This window comes from Lissotriton helveticus, chromosome 4_1, assembly GCF_964261635.1.
Source record: "Lissotriton helveticus chromosome 4_1, aLisHel1.1, whole genome shotgun sequence".
In the NCBI taxonomy this organism is placed as follows: domain Eukaryota; kingdom Metazoa; phylum Chordata; class Amphibia; order Caudata; family Salamandridae; genus Lissotriton; species Lissotriton helveticus.
The window spans coordinates 833847491-833866132 of NC_136063.1; the positions used below are offsets into that span (position 1 = coordinate 833847491).

At 48.9% G+C, this 18642-nt stretch overlaps 1 protein-coding gene across 2 annotated transcripts in view; it reads right to left on the reverse strand.

Annotated features, from left to right (window-relative positions):
* Positions 1–18642, reverse strand: part of CEP192 (centrosomal protein 192) — a 2224848-nt gene that overhangs the window by 453974 nt on the left and 1752232 nt on the right. For both annotated transcript variants that reach the window (XM_078687485.1, XM_078687486.1), the window contains exon 40: positions 13754–13833. In XM_078687485.1, the coding sequence (XP_078543611.1) occupies positions 13754–13833 (80 nt within the window). The remainder of the gene's footprint in view (positions 1–13753; positions 13834–18642) is intronic.

Sequence of the window (18642 nt, forward strand, 5' to 3'; positions counted from 1 at the left end):
TTCCAAAGCCTATTAGTACTGTTACTTACCTGCTAGTAATTCGCATTCCACTTTTAGAGTATATGGTTTTTCGTGCCCCTAGGGCATTTGTGTATAACGTGCTAACTTAAGTATTTTCATAAGAGTTTTGTTGTGTGCTTAGCACCCTGTCCTCATAAAGAGTACAGGGTTGTTGTGATTCTAATAAATACATTGTTTATTTTCATAACACTTGTGTGGTGTCCTTTCACTGGGTGTTCAAGGGGTAATGTGATGGTAAAACAGCTGGCTTAACACGCCCTCTAGAGTCTTAGCCTTAGACTGCTCGTATCCATGCTACTAGGATAGCTGGTCTATAAAGTTGACTTACAACCAATCATCAATAAGGGTTGTTTGGACTGATATATAGTGATCACTAGAATAGTGAGCACTGCACATCAGGCCACCTTCTCACACCATCTAAATCTGACACAACTGGCTGCATGACAGCTGGGGCAAGGGGGTGTAAACACCCTTTGCTATAGATATAGTATACCTATATCTAACCCCAAAATGGACACATATATTCCTACCAGTCACTCCTATGGAATGCCTTATCAATCTTGAAGGCAGAGTGCTTGGAATTATGTGAGATGGTGCTCTGACATGAGCTGAGCCCGTTTGCAGCTTGCGGAACCAAGTCCTAATAGCTGTTCCATGATAACGCTATACCATATACTCTTAAGTGCATTATCTACCTCGCGGTAAAATGCTAACTCTGGTATAACATTATCAAAACATGTCGAGTAAGGTGTCATACGATTTGGAATACTACCCCCTCGCCAATTCTGGCGACAGGGATAGCATTCCACCCTTCTAGAGGGACACGACATGTAGATAACTGTGAACCCCGGTTAAAGTTAACTCGAGCCTCAGCACCACAAGATGGATGCTGCCACCACAGACACAAGTCTGACCTCCTGCTGCTGGGAGTCCTTCCAGCGAGGGAGGCTCAGACAAAGGGTTTCCTGCCTTGGGAGGTGCTAGCACCACCCCAGACAGGATTTTGTGTATTAGGTAGGCCAAGGCTGAAAGGAATGAGACATGCCTGGGGCACACAAGGTGCCCTGTGCATACACCGGTTCCAACCAGTTGCTGGGGCACTCCAGCCCCAGCTCTGGCGGGAAACCTGACAAAGGATAGGGGTGTAACCACCCCCCTTCCTGGTCCCACCCAGGGGAGGGACCTAGTCGTAGTGCAGCCCCCTTTAGCTGAATAAAGGTAGGAGCTGGTCCCATTCCCAGTTAGATTAATCTTGACAACTTCCACTCAGAAACTCTTGACCTTCGACCTCCTGAACATCAGAAGACTGAAGAATCTCCCCTATGGTCAGGGAGTGACCATCATGCTTCGCAGGCACCATCAAGCTCCTGTGCGGTTTGCTGCAAGTCCTTCCTTCCTGGAACCAGACGACCCAGCTCAACAAGATCCGGACCTCCAGACCCCTCTGACCTCTACCCACATCCACAGCACAGCTGGGACCCGTGGGTGCGATGAGTAACGTGGAGACGGCCACCTTGAAGAAACCTGCACAGCGCTTCCAGCACGACCACCGAGGGACCCTCGAGTGAGTGCACCGGGGTCTGAGAAGCCCCCACACCGACACAGCTCCTGCATCAAAGATCAGCCTCCACGAGATCTGCGTGGGGCCCCTTTTTTTGCCTGGTTGCTGCTTTTCCTGTTGTCTGGTCACTTGCCGGCTGGCTCGTGACCTCTGAGACGACGACCCGAAGATTTCGACACTGCTGGTCTGGTCCCCCAGACTGGCCCTTGCTTCCTTGTGAAAGAGAAGCACCCCGGACCCTCCTGGTCCGCACCAGACGCCACCTTTGTTCCACCGCTTGGCTTGCACTGGCCAAGGCCTGTTGACCAGATCGACGATCCAACACCGCCATCAGCAGCAGACTACGTGGGACAGCTCGTGCCTCCAGCCTGGTCGTGAAGAACAGCTCCTGGTCCGCGCAGCTACAGAGAGAAGAGACCCTTCAGTCACCTGAACGCGGTGACAGCATCTGGTTCCCTCCTGGCTCCAGCACCGTCACTGGCTAGTGACCGAGACTCTGTCCCCTTCCCTTTCAGGACTTCTCCTTCCTAGTTCCATCCTTGGAACCACCGGACTCCTCCATCTGGCTGCCTGCCAGCAACTCTTTGTTTCAGGCATCACCGGGAGCAACGCAGCAAACCCGACGCCACTTCAGCCCTATGCACCCGCAGCCTGTGGGTTAGGTAACTAAAGCTTCTAGGTGCTGAAGTCAGTGTCCACTATCCTAGTGTCCAGGTCCACTGATGTTTTCCCTCCATCCAGCCGGGTTCATCCGGAATCCGTAACTTTGTAAACTGTATTCTCCATAGACGTTGGTACGCATCCCGCGGGAGAGTTTCCACTCTGCACGTGAGTCCCGTGGGCCTCCTGCTCCTTACTTACCTAGTTCGTAGCGTAGTCCCAGCGATCCTCCAGCCTCTGGACCTCCTTACAGTACTTTCCTTCCTCGCATTCCATTGTTTGTAGTATATGGTTTGTCGTGCCCCTAAGGCACACGTGTAAATATTGTGCTAACTCGTATTTCCTTCTCAGTATTGTCATGTGCTTAGCCCTCTGATCTCATAAAGAGTTCAGAGGTGTTTGTTATTAATAAATATATTGTTTATTTTCATAACAACCTGTGTGGTGTCCTTTCATCTGGTATTCAAGGGGTTATATTGTGGTTTAACAGCTGGCTTCACATGCCAAAAGAGTTTAGCCTAAGACTGCTTTGTCCATGCTACCATTAGGATAGCTGGTCTATAAGGTTGACTTACAACCAATCACCATAAGGGTTGTTTGGACTGATACAAGGTGGTCACTAGAACTAGTGAACATCATATATCAGGCCAACTTCTCACACCATATACTAGGGATATACAGTGTGTTAGACCCGGCCTCGTGGCGTGGTCCTCCCTGACCCTTAGCCACCCCCTTCCGAGCTGTACCCCACAACAGACCCCTGAGTCCCCCGGGCTAGCCAAGCCTTCCCTCCATGTTACCCACACCCGTCCCCGGACTGCCCGTCCGTGCCTCCATCTTCCCGGCCCGTCGGCCCTGTGTGCCCACTTCCCAGCATCTAAGATGGCCCCCCGATCCAGCGCGGCCTAGGACGAGAGGCGCCACCCTGGCTGGAGGACAGCGCGCTCCCCTTGAGTGAGAGAGGGAGGAGCAGTTTCTCTCACACCTCCGACCTCCCCTCGAGAGATGGGTTTCGATCGCCCCTCCGGCCACCCTGGGGGCTGGCTCCAGGCCTGCTGTGTGTCTGGGACTCCTCCCGAACCTGACATGAATGAATCAAAGGGCCGCGTGGCAGGAAACCCCAACAAGCGGCCCCCAGGTGTCAAGACCCCCGCATACCAGAACTCTGGTGATCAAAGAGGAGCAGCCCTATAACTGGGGATGCCCCGGGACTATGGAGAGTTTCGGTTCTGGAACGACTAGAGCCCTGCTGACGTGGTCGCGGCTCGCTCGGCGGAGAAGGACTTCTGCTGGAACCACCTGAGCCTGCTGAGTGACTCGCGGCTCCCCTGCAACCTTGGAACATCTGAGCCCAGCTGAGTGACTCGCGGCTCCCTTGCAACTTTGGAACCCCTGAGCCCTGCTGAGTGACTCGCGGCTCTCAGACTCTCCTGGTCCGGCTGGACCCCAAAGATCGCATCGTATCCCCCGGCTCGAGGATTGAGAGCTGTGCGCCGGATACGCCCCGATATTGACATTGAGCCCTAAGACTGTCCCGCTACCCCTACCCTGACCGAGACTTTATGGGCCCTTGCCCTATATGTAAATACCTGCCTTTGCCGATCATAAAGATCTTTTTTTAATCACGAGATAAAGAAACGTTCTTAAGAAGCTACGGTGTGGTGTCTCTTTGTCGTGTAGTGCTGGTATAATGTGTACGATCCTAGATTCGAGACTCTCCCCCTGAGGAGTCTCCCGCCAGGGCTCGACTTTGTACTTAGGAAGGTGGGCCCCAGGGTGATCAGGTACACTTCCTGCTCGCCCCTGAGGTCGCCGTCCAACACAGTGGTACCCAGGTATGCCAAATGTGGGGTGTACAAAATACTTTCCATCAAATTTAGAGGAGAGAGCACTGTCACTGGGGTCCTGGTTAACCAGATCCCAGTGAACTACAGTCTAAACACACTGATATCAGGCACAAAGTGGGGTTATCTATGCCAGAAAGATCCTGCTTTCCTATAATGGTTATTTGCTGCCTCTGGGGGTTGCAACAACTTCTCTCGAATAGGATTGCCTTCCACACTGCACAACTCCAAATCTGTTGCAGTGGAGTTCGTGAAGGAACACTGAATATCTCTGCCATGTTGGAACAAATGTCCACAGAGACACCACTGGAGGGCCCCCATAATCCCGTGTGCGTAAGTGACCAACAGAATGCAGAAAGTCAATAGGCGTAAAACCATCGGGACAGTCATTTCTGCTCTATTCTGAAATATCGGAATCATACCCTGAATGTCCTGAACCTTCTGTGGAGGAGGAAAGGCTCAACACAGCAGAGTCTGGTGGCTTAGTGGACTAATGTGCCCACTGCAGGGGCCTGTGTTTTAACTCATGGTCACAGATTCAAATCCCAGCGGGTCCACTAAGCCTTTCATCAGTTTGAGGTCGATAAAATGAGCACCATTGAGATGGGTAACAAACATCTGCTATTCATCGGCAAGATACACTTGGGTGAATATTCGCTTTACAAATACACGTTATGGTAACTAGAAGTGGTGTCCAGTACGACCCCTATAAACAGGACATGCTGAGAGGGCACCAGGTGAGATTTGGGTATGTTGATGTAAAAGCCAAGGGCAAACTGCAACTTTGCAGTGACTTGCAAGTGGTGTGAACCCATATCTGGAATGTAGATTTTGAGCAGTCAGTCATCCAAATAAGTGAATACAGGGATCCCTGATCATCTGATATGGACAGCAACAACTGCCATCACCTTTGTGATAACGTGTGCTGCTGAAGTTAGGCCAAACTGAAGGACTGCATACTGCTAGTGGTGGATCCTACCAAGAACCAGAGAAACTTCTCATGTGATCACAGAATCGGTATATGAAAATTTGGGTTCTCAGGTCAACTCACCATTCAGTGTTCGGCTTTCTGCATGAACACCACCTGAGAAAGAACAGCATTTTGAATCTGTTTTTCTTGAGGGACCAGTTCAGAACTCTGAGGTCTAGTTCCTACTTTTAGACCAGGAAGTACTGCGAGTAGCACTCCTGGCTCCATTCCCACTCTGCCAGTAACTCTAATGCCCTTTACTGGAACAAAAGTTCTACCTTTTGCTGAAGGATCTGAAGGTGAAAGAGAGGAAGGAGCAGGGGGAATAGGTGAAGAGGCGCGCTGAAAGGGTAGGGTACACCCACTTTCCAGAATTTGCAGTATCCATTGGTTTTACAGTGATGCCTGCATGTGGAAAGGGATATACCTGCCCTGCAACTGGCACTCTGTGTTCCACCAAAAAGGAATCAAGGCTGCTTTACTGTGGTGACTGAGGAGAAAGACTAGAAAGAAGAGAAAGAAGGGGATTACCTCTTCCTTTGCCATGGCCTTGGTATTGCTTGTAGAGTGGGTTGGCCTGCTGTTGCTTAGAGGCGTGATGTTGTCTACCTCGAAAGGAAAATCCTCCAGAAAAGCAACATAACTTTTCTGAATTGCTAGTAATCCCTTTGTTGCGTCTGGAGGCAGAGAGTTTTTGCATTCGCCTTTCTTTCTTTGACTCTCTCTCTCTCTCTCTCTCTAGAGAGAGAGCGAGCGAGCGAGAGAGAGCAGTGTCGGTCTAGGCATCAAAGAGCCATGAACCATCAAAGATGAGGTCAGTAAAGGTAGAATGCACATCCTGAGAGGACCCTGAGCCTCTCAGCCATGTATGGCGGAAAAGGGAGACAGAAGCCCCAATAGCTAAGGCAACCAAGTCCGCTGTGTCTAGGCCCGAACAAATGATTTGTTTCCTCGCAGCTTGTTCGTCCATTACCAACGCTGTAAAGTAGGGTTGAAGGTGATCTGACAAATTGAGTAGTACCCCCTGGGCAATATCCCAGAGAGCGTAGGTGCAGGAGCAATGAGGAAATTGCAGCGTAAAGATTTCAGGGCCATACTACCTGATGAAAAGGATTTCTTGTTGGCAAACTAGTCAATCTTTTTGGCCTCTTTCCCCCTGGGTGGTAGGAAAAGTACCTGGAGAGAATTCAATTAGCAGGATGCCTCGACCACGAGGCTCTTCGGTGAAGGGTGGGATGACAGAAAGGTTGAGTCGCCTGGTGCTGATCTGAATCATCCTGCTATTACCCAGTGCACAGCTGTAGGGGGAAGCAGGCTTCTGCCACACAGCGAGAATAGGCTCAGTGAGGGCCTCATTGAAAGGCAAAAGAGGTTCAACTGAGTAGGATGTAGTATGTATTACCGCTGTCAAGAAGTTGGCCTTTGTTTCAGCGGATGGAAGCTGGTTATCCAACACCTCTGCCAACTTCCTAATGACTGAATGATAAGAGGTGACCTCTGGGTGAGGTAAATCATTTGGGGAGTACAGCTCCCATTCAGACGAGGTTTTCAAGCCATTAGCATCTTTAAGACCAGCAAGGTCTGGGTCGATCATTACAGAATGCCCCATCTAATTGTGTTTGAAGGACTTACTCTTTGAAGATCGACGTTGCTCAGAATTTTCACGCCTCTTCTCGTGTTTTCAATTTTTACGACTTTAACAAAGATGGCGACTCCAGTGTTGTGGATGTGGGACTGGACCACAGGACTGTGATGACGATATCCCCATCACAGTCCCTGTAGGGTTTAAAACCTGAACATTTAGGGGTGAGACATTATACAACTGCACCTGAAAAAAGTTGGAAAAATTACGACAAAAGTCAGTTCATCTCATGAGGATAGTTGAAGTCCAAGTATGCGCCACTCTGCAGGCAAGATGGAGGAACGCCAGTGTGCTGAAGGGGAGCTTTATGGTTTCAGTGATATCATGAGAGCGACGCTTCCAGGGAGGAGGCAGCGCTCCCAAACAAGCATGAAGAGCTATCAAAAATGTTGAATATGGAAAAGGTGAGGAATCTGTAGGTAGAAATATCCATGAGAAATCAGTGAGCTTGGATGGAGCTTATAGGCGATTAACACCATGACTTCCGGGGCAGAGCAGGGTCGCTCAGAACCTCACACCATCACCACCTACCGTACACTCCAATAATATGGTAAGGATCAGTTTATCTAATTGTAATTGCGGAGTGAAGATCGATGTGGTCCAAGTTTCACATTTTCTGTGACTAGTTTGCAAGCAGGATTCTTTGATTTTAGACTAGTTCTGAAGATTACTTGAATGGATCCTCACAAAAGAAAGGATACCTAAATGGCTGAAAGTTATTAGCTCTGAAGATCACCTGGCCAACAGTGCCTCACTGGAGTTATGGGTATGTTCAGGAAAGCTTTTCTCCATCTTTTCCTGTAGTAGACTTCTGTATATGTTACGGCTTGTGTGTCTTGGTGGAGTTAACAAACTTATATCTTTTAATGTAATGTAATGTAATGTAAAATTTTATTTATATAGCGCAGCAATCGCTCCAATGGAGCATCTAGGCGCTACCTCCGGCAAATTACCAGATGACAAAGTGACTCAGAGTTGGACCAAATACAAAGGCAAGCATCAAACTAGAGTTCTGGCCATGCTATCTTGCAGTTTAAATATCCAAGTTTTTAATTCTTTACGGAACTCTGTTTCTTTATCTAGAGTTCTCAGGGCAGGAGGCAGAGTATTCCAAGCCTTTGCACCCAGTACTGCCAGGGACTTTCCTCCACGGGTTTTTAAACGAAACCTAGGAACCACCAAAGTATTGGAATTTGATGATCGTAGGCTTCTGGTTGGGCAGTATCTCTTGAATTTTTTCTGTAGATATAGTGGTCCTGTTTTGTGCATTGCTCGAAATGTTATAATCAAAACCTTGAACAGGATCCTTTTTACAATAGGAAGCCAATGAAGAGCTTTTAATGCCCCTGAGGCTGACTATCTTTTTGGCCATTTTAGCACCAATCTGGCAGCAGCGCTTTGCACTAGCTGCAGCCTGTAAGTTACTTCTTTATTTGTGCCAGCATACAAACTGTTGCAATAATCTAAGCGCGACGTTACCAACGCTACTGCAACAGTTTTCCTCGCCTCCAAAGGGAGTATATCAAAGAATTTCCTCAGGCTTTTGATTAAGCCACAGCACATTCCTGCCACTTTTATTGCCTGCTGCTTGAAGGCAAGATTGTAATCAAACGTGACCCCCAGGTTCCTAGCAACTATGGTTGTATGAGGCGGTATTTCTGCCCTTTCTGGCCACCATTGCCTGGGAATAAAGTCATTATTTGGGCCTAGCGGAATGATCTCTGTTTTTCCTGTATTACATTTTAGGTGGTTCTTCCGCATCCAATCGAAGGTGGCAGTTAAACATTCCTTGAATGTTTCTTCCCATGATTGGTTGTCCCTATCCGTAACCAGTATTAACTGCGTATCATCGGCATATGCTACTACCTCTATGCCAAAGGATGATATTAGTTTAATCAGAGGCGCAGTATAGACATTGAATAATGTCGGGCTAAGGCTGGACCCCTGGGGTACTCCCATCTTCTGATGTTTTTCCGTGGAGGTAAATTCCCCCAGGGTTACCACCTGTCTCCTGTCCCTTAGGTAGTTTTCCAACCACTCAAGAACCGTCCCCTTCACGCCCGATGTTTTTAGCCGATCTAATAGGATGGCATGGGAGACCGTGTCGAAGGCCGCCGACAGGTCTAATAAAATCAGGACGGCCTTCTTTCCTTGGTCTAGGGCAGTACGAATGGTATCTGTCGTGTACAGTAGAGCCGATTCTGTTGAATGCTGGGCTCTAAACCCCGTCTGATTGGGATGCCATATCTCGTTGACTTCTAAGAACATGGTCAGCTGTTTGTTAACCAGTGATTCAGCGATCTTACATAGTGCTGGGAGAAGTGAGATAGGTCGCAGATTGGAAAGAGTCGCAGGGTCAGGAAGGGGATTTTTCTGTAAGGGTTTCACTGCCGCAAGTTTCCATTCCAGTGGCACATTGGCCGTGGAAAGTGAATGATTTACAATTTCGTTAATCATAGGGTTTACTTCATCTACCATGAGATGCAGGAGTCTTATGGGACAGGGGTCAAATGGAGACCCAGATTTTGTGGTTAAGATTGACTGCCTTGTTTCTTCCAGGCTAATTGGGTGGAAGGTTGCTAACTGGTTCATAATTTCATCAGCACTTCCACCTTCTCTACTGGGTTCCAGAGAGGGAGTTTCAAAATCTTTGGTTAGACCCTGTACTTTGTCCTCAAAATAATCAGCTATATTTTCACAGAGGTCTTTTGAGGGTGGAATTTCCTGTGTTAAAAATGTGGGTTTATTAAAATCATTTACAATGTTAAAAATACATTTTTGTTTGTTTTTTGCAGCGACTATGGCAGATTCGTAAAATTTCCTTTTTGTTGATTTAATTCGCGCATGGTAGGTGCTTATAGCCCTTTTATATTTACCCCGCTCTTCCTTGCTATGTTATGTTATGTTATGTTATACCGGGGTTTTATATAGCGTGCGGCTACTCGAAAGAGTGTCCCGACGCTTTGAATTGCACACTAATCTCATAACACAACAAGGAGAATAAATAAAGGAAAACCAGAGGAGAAGAAAGCCTAATAGAGGCCAGAGCTAAGAGGTAAAAAGCCAGGTTTTGAGCCCTTTCCTAAAGGCCAACAAATTGGGAATGCTGCGCAGGGACACAGGCAGTTTATTCCACAACTGCGGCGCTAGTAATTTAAAAGAGCGGCCACCGATGCGCGCTCTCTTCACACGAGGAACCGCCGCAAGAAACAGGGCTTCAGACCTGAGCGACCTGGCAGGACGATAAAAAGTCAACCTTTTCTGAAGGTATTTTGCTCCGGAGGTGTGCAAGGCTTTGTGTGCCAGGGTGAGAGTCTTAAAAATTATCCGCTTCCGAACAGGGAGCCAGTGCAGAGCCTCCAGGAGGCCCGAGGCTCTAGCACGGCGAGATAGTCCAAAGATGGCACGTGCTGCCGAATTCTGGACAACCTGTAACCGTTGAAGCAGGTATTCTGGCAGGCCGAGATAAAGGACGTTGGAATAGTCGATTCTCGAGCCTATAATCGCCTGCACCGTGATCTTCCTATGTTCCTCCGATAGCAGGGGAAGGAACTTGCGTAGCATCCGGAGTAGGCAAAAGCAGGTACCAGTGAGACCAATTACTTGTGAGCGTAGTGTGAGGCCATTGTCGATCTTAATCCCAAGGTTTTTAGCTACCTGGGACGAACTTGCTGGTGGAAACATGTTCTCAGGCCACCACACTTTCCAGTCCGGATCCGAACTGCACCCGAAAAAGAGGACCTCGGATTTATCCGAGTTGCACTTGAGGCTGTTATGATGGAACCATTGAAACACAGCCTCAAGGCAACCCTGGATCCTACCTCCATCGAAGTCCGCACCCCTCTCACAGGTGAAGAGGAGCTGGGTGTCATCGGCATAAGAAACGATCTGGGCCCCGAAAGACTCCGCCAGTGCCGCCAAAGGGGTCATAAAGATGTTAAATAGAGTTGGGCTCAGGACAGAGCCCTGAGGAACTCCGACCCCCAGTGGCGACATGTCGGCGGAGCAAGCAGAAGCCCAGACCGTTTGTCGACGGCCCGCCAGGAATGATCGAAACCACTGGAGCACCGTCCCGCAGAGACCAATCTCTGAGAGTCTTGCAAGAAGACCCTCATGCGGGACAGTGTCGAAAGCCGCCGACAGATCTAACATCACCAGCATCGCTCTCCCGCCCAAATCCAGCACCTCCTTTATCGCCTCCGAGACTTCCAGGAGAGCTGTTTCGGTGCTAAGATTGGCGCGGAAACCCGACTGGGTGGGGTGCAGTAGGTCATGGGACTCCAGGAAATCGGCAAGCACCTTATGGACATGCTTTTCAGTGACCTTTGCAAAAGCCGGCAGAAGCGAAATAGGTCGATAATTCGCCAACACCTCCACATCCAGGCCAGGCTTTTTTAGCAGGGGAATAATCATTGCCTGCTTCCAGGACTGGGGAACCACACCCTGTGCAAGAGAACAGTTCAACAAGGGGTTCACGAGTGGGTTAATGACAGCTGCCATTTTAGCCAGAAATTTTGCGGGGCAGGCGTCCCGGGGGGAACCTGATTTAAGCCCAGCCATCAGGTCAAGTGAAGCGGACAGCGAGAGAGGAGGGAAAGCTGCCAGGGCCACACCCGCGTTAGGTCGGGAAACAGCGGCATTCTCCGCCAGACCTGGCATCTCCGGCTCCAGCACATGGAAGGAGTCCTGGATCCGCTGGATCTTAGAGGTGAAAAAGTCCGCAATCGCCCTGACCCAAGGCGCAGGAGGGGGGGTCTGAGTTGGTGCTGCGCGAGATGTTGTAAACTCCCGCACAATGGCGAATAGCTCCTTACAGGAATTGGAAGCAGCTTCAATTTTTCTCGCGAAATAAGCCTTCTTCTCCGCGAGGATGTTCCGATGATAAGCTTTCGCCACAGACCTGTAGGCGAGTTTCGCCGTCGCGTCGTATTTCACACGCCATGCTCTTTCCGCTACCTTGCATTGCCGCCGCGAAGCCGCCAATGCTTCCGTAAACCAAGGGGCAGATGCACCTTTTCCAGGTTTGCTATAGTTTTTTCTCCATCTGCGTTCTGCTCTACGAAGCTCCCCCTGTGCTATTTTTAATTCTTGATTGTACCATGGAGCTGATTTTTTCTTAGTATTCTGTTTTCGAGTCCTGTTAGGCCGCCCTGTCATATTTTTTAATTCAACCATCCATTCTCTGAAAGTGCTGGGGTCTGAGAACCCTGAGCCTGACCCGGTAGGCTTACAATCCCTAGCCATCTCAATCAGATTTGGATTTGCCATTAAGGCCCTCCATTCTTGTAGGTCAGCCTGGTCGTACTTAACCTTATTATTACATTCCTTAGGGCTCTGAATAGGGAACATGAATGGTACTAGAGCATGGTCTGTCCATGTTTGAGGTATTGGGCAGTTTGTCTTAAGCGATTGCAGATTGGTGGCTATGCAGTCAAGGGCATGACCTGCGTCATGGGTAGCTTGAACTGTCCCAATCTCTAGTCCGAGGACTTCCATTAATTCTTTAAAAGAGACAGCTGCGGTATCGGTGGTAGACTCCAAGTGTATATTCACATCTCCCAATAATGTAAAATTGGAGTATCTGAGCACCAGAGGACTCAGTGCCTCTCCTATATTTTCCAGGAAGTCTTTACATGTACCTGGTGGGCGGTAAATGAGGGCCCCCGCAAATGTCATGGTCTCGCTGATTTTAATGCAAAAACCCATCCCCTCCACCTCCTTTAATTCAGGGAGTTCAATCACCGAACATATATATGCTTCTGAATTATAGCTATTCCTCCTCCTCGTTTATCTCCTCCTCTGTCTCTCCTTTGCATGCTAAAACCTGGTGGCAAGGAATGTACCATATCTGGGACACAGCACGGATTTAGCCAGGTCTCCGTAATAAATAAACAGTCCAAGTTGTCCTCAGCCAATAGATCGAAGACATGCTGGGCGTGTCTAGGTAGAGACCTAGCATTAAGAAGACCTCCTTTAAAAGTATCATTTAATGCCGGTCTGGGAATAATCTGTGACCAAAGGAAAGTATGGCCACAGTATAGGCAGGACTCTGGACTAGTCCCTGAGGCGGGGTCTGACCTGACAATCATTGTAGGCTGGCCGTAGGGCGAGTAGTGCCTCTCTGCTATAATTTTCTATCCTGTCCTCACCTGTTGTGGTCCAGCCCGGCCCTTCCGAGGCGCGGACGGGTGCAGACGGGCTGGACTCAGGCGTGACTCCGGCGTAGGTCCGGCGCGTCCGCTGCACGCGTCCGCTGCGCGGAGACATGGTTGAACGTTTAAATAGAGCGACTAGAGCGCTCCACCAATGTCAGCCCTACTCAAGATGGCCGCCAAACTGCTACCATCCGGGACCGGTGAGCTTAGCCCTGCAATCGGCCAAGCACCACCTGGGGAGCGGGGAAAGAGTATTAAAGTGCAAGTCTGCAATGTTTCTTTAATTTAGCCCCTGTATTTGTGCAAATTCCAGCTCGGGGGGGGGTCGGACACAAGGGATGCAAAAACGATCTAAAAGCAATTTTTAAAGCTCTAAAATGAATGACTGCTCGTGATGCAGCCTCTGGAGTCTGTAGGAGGTAATCTCCCGTTTGCCCTGCAAGCCCTCCTTAAATAGAGCGACTAGAGCGCTCCACCAATGTCAGCCCTACTCAAGATGGCCGCCAAACTGCTACCATCCGGGACCGGTGAGCTTAGCCCTGCAATCGGCCAAGCACCACCTGGGGAGCGGGGAAAGAGTATTAAAGTGCAAGTCTGCAATGTTTCTTTAATTTAGCCCCTGTATTTGTGCAAATTCCAGCTCGGGGGGGGGGGTCGGACACAAGGGATGCAAAAACGATCTAAAAGCAATTTTTAAAGCTCTAAAATGAATGACTGCTCGTGATGCAGCCTCTGGAGTCTGTACGAGGTAATTACATTGCATCTTGCCATTAAATGCTTCAATTAATATTTTCAATCACAATCAAGATTAGATAATCTAACATTTCTTTAAAAAGGTTAAACAATATAAAGATATGGGCATGGTTAAACACTAGTTTTGCAAAAAAAAAGTTAACTCACCTTGACATATGGTGGCTCAGAGAAAGAGAAAGACCACCTTACATCTCCATTTTTAGAATTTCTTATGTCTAGATAGGAATCTGTGAGGAAAAAAAGAGACAGACTTAGTCTCTGCAGCTTATTTCTAAAAGGAAAAATACAACATGAGCAAAGTCAAAATAAAAAATAATTCTAAGCCAAAACACAGTCAATGAGGAGATGCCCATGACTGATTATTTATCTAAATAGGACATTTTGATAAGTGGATTTATAAATGAGACGATCACTAGATTATCAACTATGGTGTCTAACATTTATATTATTATTCACGAACAAAGAACATGTCTCTTGGTTGTTAGGCAGTCCCACTAAATTGTTGAAGTCGATAAAATATTTTCATATGCTTAAAGAACAAGTTACTTACCTTCGGTAACAATGCACAAGTTACTACTTGTGTAACGATAGATCTGTAAGAGACATTAGTTAGTGATAGATTCCTTAACTTAGAATATCCCCAGGCCTCAGACTGGATCCAGAAAGTTTTAGTCAGCAGTATCCCTGCGCGTTGGTAGGTGGCGTCGTGCGGCTCCGCATCTGTCGCTGGCGTCGTAAGCGCCGAGATGAAGTCACTGAGACTACTTAGGCGCCACCCATGCGCGCTGAAGTAAGTTCTGTACATGACTTTCCGCGCCAGGAACGCAGAGCCATGCAAGAAACTGATCACTGGTGCCATGAAACTAGGGCCCTGAAAGGGATGACCTTAGCCCTAGAAATCAGTTCGCAGAAGTGGGAGGATGGGTGGGGCGGTAAGGAATCTTTCACTAACTAATGTCTCTTACAGATATATCGTTACACAAGTAGTAACTTGTGCAACTGAAAGAGACATGTTAGTAACAGAATCCTTACCTTAGAATAGATACCCCAGCAATACCAACCCCGGTGGTGGGTTTGCGAACAAGATTACACCAGAAAGTCACAGAGAACAGAACGGCCAAAGAAGCCGTCTCTCCGGACTAGACTGTCAAGGCAGTAATGCTTGGTAAACGTGTGCAGCGAGGCCCACATAGCTGCCTGACAAATGTCCGGCAAGGGACTGCCGCGTCCCAAGGCAGTAGTGGCTGCCGTCGCCCTGGTAGAATGGGCACGCAGACCCACAGGAGGCTCCTACTTAGCTAACGAGTAACATGCATTGATGCAGAGAACGACCCACCGAGAGATAGTCCGTTTGTGCACGGCTCGACCTTTTTTGGCGCTCACGTAGCCAACAAAGATCTCGTCATCCACCCAGAACTGTTAATGTGGTAAGAATTAGTTTATCTAATTGTAATTGCGGAGTGAAGATAGATATGGTCCAAGTTTCAAATTTTTTGTGACTAGTTTGCAAGCAGGCAAGCAGGATTCTTTGATTTTAGACTAGTTCTGAAGATTACTTGAATGGATCCTCACAAAAGAAAGGATACCTAAATGGCTGAAAGTTATTAGGTCTGAAGGTCACCTGGCCAACAGCGCCTCACTGGAGTTATGGGTATGTTCAGGAAACCTTTTCTCCATCTTTTCCTGTAGTAGACTTCTGTATATAGGCCACATAGCTGCCTGACAAATGTCCTGCAAGGGAACGCCGCGTCCCAAGGCAGTAGTGGCTGCTGTCGCCCTGGTTGAATGTGCACGCAGACCCACAGGAGGCTCCTTCTTAGCCAACGAGTAACATGCATTGATGCAGAGAACGACCCACCGAGAGGTGGTCTGTTTTTGCACGGCCCGACCTTTTTTGGCGCTCACGTAGCCAACAAAGAGCTGGTCATCCACCCAGAACTGTTGTGTACGCTGTAGGAAGGTGGATATCTGACTATGGTTACCCCAACTTTTTTCCTGGTGTTTTGCTGGTTTTTGACTTAGTTGGCCTGGGATTCTGCTATTCAGGACCCCAGGCTTCCTGCTCTCCCTGTTAAAATGGACTCCATGTACCTTAGGTACATATCCAATTGGATACTGGGTCACCTTATCAGTCCCTATACAGTGTACCTTAGGTACCCAGGGCATAGGTGCACTCAGGGCCTACCAGGGGCTGCAGCATGTATTATGCCACCCCTGGCTGGCCACCCAAATCTGACAACTGGCTGCACGACAGCTGGGGCAAGGTGGTGTAATCACCCTTTGCTTTAGATATAGTATTTCTATATCTAACCCTAAAATGGACACATATATTCCTATCAGTCACTCCTATGGCAGGCCTTATCAATCCTGAAGGCAGAGTGCTTGGAATTATGTGAGATGGTGCTCTGGCATGAGCTGAGCCCATTTGCAGCTTGCGGAACCAAGTCCTTATAGCTGTTCCATGATAACGCTATACCATATACTCTTAAGTGCATTATAATCCTCGCGGTTAAATGCTAACTTTGGCATAGCATTATCAAAACATGTCGAGTAAGGTGTCATACGAATTGGAATACTAACCCCTCGCCAATTCTGGCGATGGGGTTAGCATTCCACCCTTCTAGAGGGACACGACATGTATGTAACTGTAAACCCCGGTTAAAGTTAACTCGAGCCTCAGCATCACAAAATGGATGCTGCCACCACAGACACAAGTCTGACCTCCTGCTGCTGGGAGTCCTTCCAGCAAGGGAGACTCAGACAAAGGGTTTCCTGCCTTGGGAGGTGCTAGCACCACCCCAGACAGGATTTTGTGTATTAGGTAGGCCAAGGCTGAAAGGAATGAGACATGCCTGGGGCACACAAGGTGCCCTGTGCATACACCGGTTCCAACCAGTTGCTGGGGCACTCCAGCCCCAGCTCTGGCGGGAAACTTGACAAAGGATAGGGGGTGTAGCCACCCCCCTTCCTGGTCCCACCCAGGGGAGGGACCTAGTCGTAGTGCAGCCCCCTTTAGCTGAATAAAGGTAGGAGCTGGTCCCATTCCAAGTTAGATTAATCTTGACAACTTCCACGAAGAACTCTTGACCTTCGACCTCCTGAACATCAGAAGACTGAAGAATCTCCCCTATGGTCAGGGAGTGACCATCCTGCTTCGCAGGCACCATCAAGCTCCTGTGCGGTTTGCTGCAAGTCCTTCCATCCCGGAATCCGACGACCCAGCTCGACAAGACCCGGACCTCCAGACCTCTCTGACCTCTACCCACATCCACAGCACAGCTGGGACCCGTGGGTGCGACGAGTAACGTGGAGACGGCCATCTTGAAGAAACCTGCACAGTGCTTCCAGCACGACCCCTGAGGGTTCCTCGAGTGAGTGCATTGGGGACTGAGAAGCCCCACACCGACGCAGCTCCCGCACCAAAGACCAGCCCCCCAGCATCCACGTGATCTGCGTGGGGCCCTTTTGCCTGGTTGCTCCCCTTCCTGTTGTCTGGTCACTTGCCGGCTGGCTTGTGCCCTCTGAGACGACGACCCGAAGAATTCGACTCTGCTAGTCTGGTCCCCCAGACTGGCACTTGCTTCCTTGTAAAAGAGAAGCACCCCGGACCCTCCTGGTCCACACCAGACGGCATCTTTGTTTCACCGCGTGGATTGCATTAGCCAAGGCCTGTTGTCCAGATCGACGATCCGACACCGCCAACAGCAGCAGACTACGTGGGACAGTTCGTGCCTCCAGCCTGGCCGTGAAGAACAGCTCCTGGTCCGCGCAGCTACAGAGAGAAGCGACCCTTCCTTCACCTGAACGCGGCGACAGCATCTGGTTCCCTCCTGGTTCCAGCACCGTCACTGGCTAGTGACCAAGACCACCGGACTCCTCCATCTGGCTGCCTGCCAGCAACTTCTTGTTTCAGGCATCACCGGGATCAACGCAGCAAACCCGACACTACTTCAGCCCTATGCACCCGCAGCCTGTGGGTTAGGTAACTAAAGCTTCTAGGTCCTGAAGTCTGTGTTCACTATCCTAGTGTCCAGGTCCACTGTTTTCCCTCCATCCAACCGGGTTCGTCCGGAATCCGTAACTTTGTAAACTGTAAGATCCATAGACGTTGGTACGCATCCCGCGTGAGAGTTTCCACTCTGCACGTGAGTCCCGTGGGCCTCCTGCTCCTTACTTACCTAGTTTGTAGCGTAGTCCCACCGATCCTCCAGCCTCTGGATCTCCTTACAGTACTTTCTTTCCTCGCATTCCATTGTTTTGAGTATATGGTTTGTCGTGCCCCTAAGGCACTTGTGTAAATATTGTGCGAACTCGTATTTCCTTTTTAGTATTGTCATGTGCTTAGCCCTCTGATCTCATACAGAGCTCAGAGGTGTTGTTATTAATAAATAGATTGTTTATTTTCATAACAACCTGTGTGGTGTCCTTTCATTTGGTATTCAAGGGGTTATATTGTGGTAAAACAGCTGGCTTCACATGCCAAAAGAGATTAGCCTAAAAGACTGCTTTTGACCACGCTACTAGGATAGCTGGACTATACGGTTGACTTTACAATCAATCACCATAAGGGTTGTTTGGACTGATACAAGGTGATCACTAGAACTAGTGAGCATCATATATCAGACCAACTTCTCACATGCGCTTCAGATAGAACGAAAGCGCACGTTTTGGGTCCGGACGGTGGAACCTCTCGTCCTCCTTTGAAGGATGCGGAAAGAATGTTGGCAAAGTGATGGTCTGCCCGATGTGGAAGGGCGTGACACCCATTGGCAAGTAAGAAGGACGGGTCCTTAAAACCACCTTGTTCGGATGAACAGAAAGTAAAGGAGGTTTCGAAGAAAGAGCCTGGAGCTCACTCACTCTTCTGGCAGAGGTGATAGCTAACAGGAAAGCCGTCTTGAGAGTGAGAAGACGTAAAAGACAGTTATGAAGGGGCTCAAAGGGAGCGCACATCAGATATGTCAGGACAAGATTCAAGTCTCATTGAGGCATTATGAACGGCATGGGAAGGAACGTGTGCGTAATGCTTTTCAGAA